At 40.2% G+C, this 8,768-nt stretch overlaps 1 protein-coding gene across 6 annotated transcripts in view; it reads right to left on the bottom strand.

Annotated features, from left to right (window-relative positions):
• Positions 1–1,491: 1,491 nt before the first annotated feature.
• Positions 1,492–8,768, bottom strand: part of LOC6034288 (oxidative stress-induced growth inhibitor 1) — a 66,885-nt gene continuing 59,608 nt past the window's right edge. For all 6 annotated transcript variants that reach the window (XM_038252895.1, XM_038252889.1, XM_038252893.1 and 3 more), the window contains 2 exons: positions 5,296–6,020; positions 1,492–4,401 (listed from right to left, as the gene is read on the bottom strand). In XM_038252895.1, the coding sequence (XP_038108823.1) occupies positions 3,273–4,401; positions 5,296–6,020 (1,854 nt within the window). In that variant the 3' untranslated portion in view covers positions 1,492–3,272. The remainder of the gene's footprint in view (positions 4,402–5,295; positions 6,021–8,768) is intronic.

Genomic DNA, 8,768 nt, shown 5'->3' with positions numbered 1-8,768 from the left:
TTCATCGGTATTTATTTTTAATTTTTTTTTTAATTCGTAAAATAAAGTTTTATATTCTAAAGAATTATTTTTTGCGCAAAGCTATATGAATGTTTTCAAACCTTGATGAAATATTATATTTTGTTTTCACCTGAAAAAAGAAGTTTTAATAGTTTCTTATCACCAAAGCTTTTTAGACGATTTTAAAAGTAAAAAACCCTGGTTAAGCTAAAACTGTTCAGGATAGCTTGTCTGATCTGAAAAAGCATTTTTTTTCTTGAAAAAATAATGTTGGCTTTATTGGTGAAAATTTACAGCAGTTTTCTTATTTCAAAACTCTAGTATTATGAAAAAGCGTAGGCAAAGCGTGGTTCTTAAATTCATGAACACAATTCCCGATTTCGGGAATCGTTTTTTACCTTTGAAGTAAGGCATGCCGCGGCAACTCACAGATCCTAACAAAAAAATCAAATTATTCGCTCTACAGAATTGCCTTGGCGTTCTCGATTGCGCTCCTACTCCTACTCCTACTCGAAACTAGGTGTCCGAAGGTTTGATTATTGAGGTAATTGCAAACCACTTTTTACACCTAAGCATCCATCCACCCCAGGATGCGAACAGACGACCTTTGGATTGTGAGTCCAACTGCCTACCAGCAGCGACTCCATCGAGGCAGAACCCAGGGAGACGACTCCTACACCTGAAATGAGCTATCGACCTAACCCCTAAAGTTAGACCTGGGCCAACATTTACTTCCCCATCCGACGGAAGGCGAAAAATGCCACCGGGCCCTTCTGGGATCGAACCCAGGCTGACTGAGTGAGAGGCAACCACGCTTACCCCTACACCACGGGTCCCGGCACAGATCCTAACATATTTTTTATTTCTTTATCACAATTATTAGCCCTTCAATTAAGAGTTTATGCAACGAGTATGCAAAGAGGAATCGCAATCCAAAGGTCGTCAGTTCGAATCCTGGGGTGGAAGTTCCTTGGAGTAGAAAGAGGTTTGGGTGCTCTCCCCATTCAAGACTTTGGACTCCTAGGTTCGAACAGAAGAGTTTGTACGGGGAACGGCCAGCTACTGAAAGTAAGCGACATTTGAATGAGCTTGCAGTGAATGAATGCTGCAACGATAATTGAATGGTCACAGAAATCGCCTGTCATGATCGTCATTCCGAAGCGATTGTAATCGAAATGGTAAACAGTTGCTAAATAAAGAAAAGTTTTTAGAAAAATAAGCGACCGTCAATGAAAGCACACGAAATTGAAACGAACGGAACCGAGCTTGGCACTCCAGAGACCGGCTGACACGAAGGCACACTCTCTTTTCCTCAACCTTTCTCTTTCTTGCTCGAGCGGTGCTGTGTCGTAACAGCAATCATTTGAATGCAGTCGTGAAGAAGGTGATCGAAATTGCGGTTAGAATCAAATAGCTGGATGAGTGAAATTGCGATCGGTATTTTTAAGACAATGGACTTTTCGGATAAAAGAATTTAAAGTTTTTTTTTTGTTTTTCATTTCACAACAGTTGAACTTAGTATATTTTTTGGGGACTAAAAATAACAACCGCAAATCTGGTATCAAATTCGAATAATTCATTTACAAAGGAATTCCATTATACTCTTAGATTATATAAAATCGCTATAATTGTATCCTTCCATCTTTTTTCGCTTCCAACTTTTGTTTTCCTTTTGCTCGCAAAAATTGAACTGTGTTTCAAACGACTTCTAGTCTACCCTGTTATCTTTTGATATATTTTAAATTGCGTTTGTTTTACGAAAACTCCCGAGTATTTTTTTTTAACTAGATACAGATTATTATGAGTGTGTGTGTGTTTGTGCTTTGGAAATTTGTTAGCTATTCGCAAAAGGGGTGAAAACGTTTCTTCTTAGTATTTTTTGAAAACACACCATGAAAGGCAAAAAGTAGATTAACACGGGCCGCCTGTCATACAGGCGAATAATTCTACCTAGGATAGAGCGTTTTGTTTCAACGGAGGGCACACACATAATGATAAAGAACACGAGTTTTTGATAAAGTTTTGCATAACTTCAAATACAAATATAGATATTAGAGAAGAGTTTTACTAGAGAGTTAGTGAATAGTAGATTTGTTAAAACAGAGTTTTTCGCGTTCATATTTCGCGCGCACACCTCTCCCTTTCTCTCTTTCTCTCCTTCTGAGCTTAGAGCTATCAGTCTCTCTGTGATTTCGGTTTAAAGTTGTATTTTTTAGTTTAAGGGTTCGTCACTTTTTAATATATTTTTTCTTAAATGAGTTAGTTCAACTTTTTTCTGTAATACATTTCGTTATTCTCACACGCTGAACAATTTAAGTAATTTAAAGCTGATTTTTTCTCTCTCAATTAGAATATTTTGGAAAGGTTGCGAAAATCGACAGTTTTTGCGGAAAAAAATGGCGCGTTTCGTGTTAACGTTTTGTGGGTCGAACTGGCGAGGGCGAGGGGAATGGTTTTTTTTGGCAAAATTTCGATTCGATCGAAAAATAAATAACATTTTTTTCGACGTGCTGCGACCCAATATCACAGGATTGTAGAACATTTTTGTGTTGTAAGTTTGGACGATGGCCTGAACCTTAGAACTAGTCAGTAAGGAACAACAAACGGTATTTTTTGTGGGATTCTTTGTTCTGGAACGGGCGTTTTAATACAGGAATGTTAAAAGCTAGAGCAAAAATTAATAGGTTCTATTAAAAAGGTAAGTCATTTGGCATAAAGAGATTAAACAAAAACATAACAAGGTTTGTAAATTTAGGGGGTGAATTAGAAGTTTACTTTATTATATAAAATAAAACTATAAAATATATGAAAACGTCCAAATATCTACCAGATTTCAAAGTATTAATTTCTTCGTTACGTTTCGTTACGGCACACACAAAACGCTCTTGTTGGTTTGTGTCTCGGGTAAAAGAGATCAGCGCCTCTGGTGGTGGGTTGCAAAAGCTCGCCCCTCACCGAAGTAACGCTTCGTAACACAATCTTCCGATCGCCGAGCAAAACCAACTGTTTTGACAACGTGCCCGCGTTGATCACGTGGTCTTGAACAAATTTCAATGTCTCCTCCAACGAATCATTTCCAGCAAACTGTCAAAAACGATGCTTTTGCATTACTTCCGACGATCCAAACTTCCGGCCCCTTCTCGTCGCACCGAGAAGTGAATGCCAACCAATACTAAACTTTCGACACGTGTCCCTTCACAGGCGTTTTCCCACGTGTCTCAAACAAAGAACAAACGTACCGTCCTGCCGCCGCCGCCACTCTCCGAACCCGTTCAATCGTTTTCGGTAAGCAGCTTGTGCAGCGCGGACGTAATGCTCAACGCTCCGCCGGGGATAAACCGGACAAAGTTGTCGCCCACCAGCGGTCCCATCGCGTACAGGCCCTTGTGGGGCGAGCGCAGAACCGCGTTCGTGTACTTGTCCACGTCAATTGGGTTGTTCTTGCAGTCGATCGGCTTGGCCGGGTCTTCACCCAGCCCCAACCCCGTGGCAGACTGATGGTCCGCGATGGCCGAAACCGGCGTCGCCGTTGGCAGCGTGCACTCGCAACTCTTGCCGAACAACCCTGCGTAATGATTGCAACCTTGCGGTTTGAGGCCGCCGGTCCCAGTTTGCTGGTAGTGCTTGTACCGCGCCCGGTCACACACATTAAGGTGGCGACACTTGGCACAAATGTTCTTCAACCAGAACAACTTCCGACCCAGCCGAGACGACAGCAACTGCTCGGTCAACGACCAGATCGCCACCGGTTGAATGCCCCGGTTCTCGCACACCTCCACGTCAACGCCACCCTTCCCAACCTGCTCCTGACTAACCTGCTGCTGGTGTCCGCCGGCGGACGTCGTCACCCCTGCGGACAAGAACCGCAAGTCCGGCCTCGATCCGATCAAAATCGCACAAAACGAAACCTCAATCTCGCGCCGCTCTCCCGTCTTCAGCTGCTGAACCGTAACTCGATGCGAGCCATTTGGTCCCTGCGTTAAATCCGCAATCGTGTGCTCTGGCAGTGCCTGGTACAGCTCGAACCTCCTCCCGGCGTCCTTCATCATCTTGTGCACCTCATGGTACTCAGGATAGACGTTCCCCGGCAGCATCTTGTCCAGCCCCGCCGTCCTATTGCGATAAACGTGCACCACCGGAATGCCGGAAGAGCGGCAGATCGTAACGGCGTCGGCCGCACTCAGTCCCGCTCCCACGATCAGAACCGGTTTCAACCTTGAGCGGGCCTCTTCGTCGCAGCTTTCCAGCGCACGCTCCAGATGGGGCAGCTCGTACTTGACCCAGGGCATCTCGAGGCCTTCGCCCTTGACGCCGAGGCGGTTCGCGAGGTCCGAGGCGCCGTTGGCCATCACCAGGTTCTTGCAGACCACGGTGAACTGCTTGGAGGTGTGGCGGTCGAAGCTAAAATGAAGGAAAAGGGAGTTAGTTTTACATATTTTTTTTATTATTATGAAATGCGAAAATTGTATTTTTTTTGGTGATTATCTCTTATTTTAATGTTGATCCCTTTAAATTCAGAATTGTAGCTCTATTCTTAAGTTCAATTTCAATCCTCAACACAACGAATCATCTCTGTGGTAAACTAAACGCAGTAGGCCTGGCCACTTTAACGTTTGTGATGTACCATTTCCTTTGTATGAATTTACTACATTATGAATGAACATGAACGCACGCATCATCAACAAAGAATGTGGCGTAAGCGCGAATGTCAAACGGAATTTGACATTTTCTACGAGCATTAGCAGCGTTAGAACTAAAATTTCTCCGTTGTTAAAAACCTGGATAAGTTCAATTTTGGATTATTCATAACTCGGATAGGCGGAAATAACAAAACTCAAGTCATCTAAATAACTAATACTGATATTGAATTACAAAAACTGATATTGTTAAATAATGAATTTTTAGCTACTCCGATCATGTTTTTTCTTTTTGTTTTGTTAGTTGTAATATAGAGCTTTTTAGGTTCAGTAAAAAATGTAGGGCTGATATAGGACTCATCCACAAGACGTCTGGAGCTGCATCGGGTCTACAATTCTTACTGCGTGGTGGTTTCCTGGTGAAAACAAAGATCTGTTACAGTCCCTGCGGTATATATTGACTTGACATAGGGCGGTTCGGCCTAAAATCCAGCTATAAGTAGCAGATTGTGTGACACTCTTAGGTCACTCAAATCTGGGAGAAAAAAGTTCGATTTTGACAACAACTGAGACAACCCTCAGGATGTTCCAGGTCTTCTCAAAACAGAATTTTTTTTTCGCATTTCTTCATCCCATAAAAAACAATCATTCAACTTACCCCGACACAATCCACCGTCCCCCGCGCAACCGCTCCGGAATCGGCCCGCTAACGTGCGAAAAGTCCAGCGGCAGCACCGTCGTCACGATGGTATCGTTCATGAAGAACTTCCCCAGGCCCATCTCGTCCACGTAGCTCTCGTAGTACTGGGCGACGCGCGATATCAGCGCCCTCGTTTCGACCTCCTTCGAAAGTTGCCTCTTCAGCGAGAGATTCCTCCTCGGCGGGTACAACTTGACGCTGACCTTCCCGTTCGGGTCCTCGTACGCGATGGTTTGCTGCTGTTGGTTCTGGCGGCACCGGTTGCACTGCGTTAAGGACACTTGCCGTGGGTTCTGCTGCCGTTTGAGTTCGCTACACCGAGCGCACGGCGACGGTTCGTTAAAATTACCACTAGAACTAACGCTACTACCGATAAGTATCTTTCTACTGTGATTAATGCTAGCACCATGTTGATTATTTGTTTTGAGGATCTTCACTCCTCCGTCCGACGGCGGCAGGTACGGGTTTTGGTTGTGGTGATGGTGGAGGTGGTTGTTATTGCTTAGGGCGGCGGGATCTACCGCCGGCGACGGGTCAACCGTCGGCGGATGGGTTCGTTCCCAGTCGGCGAAGGGGAGGCCCGGCAGGGACATCCATGCCGCTAGCGATAGGGTGCGCAGGTTCGGATCCATCCGGTGCCATGAACCACCCGGCGGGCCTCGACCAAGGACGAGGTGGTCGATCTGTGGAATGGGAGGAGAAGAATAAAAATAAGTTAGTTAAATTGCATTTGATATGGTTTGCGATTGCATAGAAGTTTATATAAGTACAGACAACTTTTAGGTTGTTAACATCGAAGGGACATTGAGAGATAGCAGCATCAAACGAAAGATGCAAAATCAGGACTCGGTTGAAAAAGTAGTTTGTGCAACATGAAAATAAGACAAGTGCTTAAAAAATCAAGATTTACAACGAATTGAACCCACGTTTTTTTTTTTTTTGCAATTTCGGAAAACACTCGATGAACTAGATTTTTTCAGTAAAATGTTTGTTTCTCCGCATGAATATTATTTGCCATCAAGGTAAGTGTCTAACTCCAAAACAGTATCGAAAAGTATTTCTTTTTTATACAAGTGCTGAAAAATTAAAATGCCTTTCAGTACTGTTATTTTTGGCGATGAAAAGTAGGGCGTTTCGTTATTCGATAATTACACGAAGTAAGTAAGTACATAGTAAAATAACGGAATAAGTGATCCAAATATGAAGTATTCGAGATATTACCGTCGGGAAAAATTGGAGTTTTCAGGAAAACGAAAATATTTGAAAAACGCAAATGTCTAGCAAACATTCTTAAAAAGCATTAGAAAAAAAAAACATTCCAGACTTCTTATTTAAGCCGAAATTTGTTCTCAAAATTGAAAAACTGAGAAAAAAACTCTTTTTTCACATTTCATTATCATCTCATTACCTCAGCAACCATCAGATCGATCAACAAATTAAAAAAAGAAAATGAAAGAAAATCTTCAAAGCACATCGAAAATATTTTTTGCAGGGCTGCGTACTTTTTATATTTTTTTAAGATTGCAAAAAAGTTAACATTTTTCAAAAATATCTTAAAATGCCGATGATTTGAAAACTGTGCACTTATAAAAAAAATAAAGCATTTTAATACGATATTTGAAATTTAGTTTGACAATATTTTCTATCCCAAGTAACATTTTTTCCGAGAGTTCTACAAGAGCTCTTCAAGATAGCTACAGCATAGCAGTTTGGACCGCGGTAGGATAAAACTCTCTTCAAAACTTCTTCAGGAGTTTGGAAGAGTACTTGAAGAGAGTTTTATCCTACCGCGGTCCAAACTGCTATGCTGTAGCTATCTTGAAGAGCTCTTGTAGAACTCTCGGAAAAAATTATTACTTGGGATTTTTTCTAAAAATCTTTTTTTTTTTAATTCTTCTCTCCTGTACCAGATTTTGCATCATCCTAAACTCTAGCGCAAAATAGTAGTTTATGCAACAAGTTGCAAAAAGAGGATTTTTTCAGCACGAGTCGTACATTTATCCAACGAGGTTCACCGAGTTGGATAAATACGAAGAGTGCTGAAAAATCAAGTTTTGCAACGAGTTCCATACAACATTTTTTGCAATTCCGAAAGACACCTATTGAGTGAAATTTTATGTCAAATTATCATGTATTTTGTCAATAAATCGTTTGAATCAAAAAAATGTTGAAAAGTGATACTTTTCGAAACAAGTGCTGAAAAGTTAAACTTTTAAGCACTCATTTCAGTGCTGAAAAGTAGAACTTTTCAGCATGTATTTTGAAAAGTGTTGCTATTCGATTCTGTTATTTTTGGTACAGAAAAGTAGGCTATTTCGTCGTTCAAGAATGACAGGAAAAGTAAGTAGTTTCACGACGGAATTGCAAAATAGTAGTTTATGCAACAAGTTGCAAAAAGAGGATTTTTTCAGCACGAGTCGTACATTTATCCAACGAGGTTCACCGAGTTGGATAAATACGACGAGTGCTGAAAAAATCAAGTTTTGCAACGAGTTCCATACAACATTTTTTGCAATTTCGAAAAACACCCATTGAGTGAAATTTTAAGTCGAATTTTCATGTATTTTGTCAATAAATCGTTTAAATCAAAAAAATGTTGAAAAGTGTTACTTTTCAAAACAAGTGCTGAAAAGTTCAACTTTTCAGCACCCATTTCAGTGCTGAAAAGTAGAACTTTTCAGCATTTATTGTGAAAAGTGTTGCTATTCGATTCTGTTATTTTTGGTACAGAAAAGTAGGCTATTTCGTCGTTCAAGAATGACAGGAAAAGTAAGTAGTTTCACGACGAAATTGCAAAAAATGTATTTTTAGTCCCCTAAAACATATAAAAAAAACATCGAAAATTTAAAGTACATACTGTCCACTACGAGTAATGAAAAATCAAATAAAAAAGTTTAAAAAAATGAAAGAGTTTAAAAATTGAATTTACGAGCCATGGTTTCAACATTTCAAGGCAAAAAGTGTTTTAAAATGCATTAAACACCTGTCCAGTTGTTTTGCAATCATTAGTTTCCAAAATATCTAAAAATAATGCGAAAAAAAGTTTTTGCGGTGGAACTTCATAAATTTTTTTTTTTTTAAATCCAGCCCAAACATGCTAAATATGATTATCAATGCAAAAAAATGCATTTTAGATTGTTTTCAGTTGATTTAACTTCTATTTTCATTAAAATTTTAAAGTTTTTTTTTGATATTTTTTTTTGCCCCCTGATGTTTCAGACAAATTTTGAAGGGGGTGACATAAACTTTGAAAAATATTTGCAAAGGCCTAAATTTAAAAAAATACAAAAATGAAAATTCCTTTTAAAAAATGCGAAATTCTAGAGAATAAACCCGAGCAGACGGAAATAATGATTTTTTTTGTTATTTGATTGTTATTGTAATAAGAGACTAATAACACTTTTAGTTGTTTTTCGAGCAAATCTCTGTTA

This window comes from Culex quinquefasciatus, chromosome 2, assembly GCF_015732765.1.
Source record: "Culex quinquefasciatus strain JHB chromosome 2, VPISU_Cqui_1.0_pri_paternal, whole genome shotgun sequence".
NCBI lineage: Eukaryota > Metazoa > Arthropoda > Insecta > Diptera > Culicidae > Culex > Culex quinquefasciatus.
This window is presented reverse-complemented; position numbering and strand designations above follow the sequence as displayed.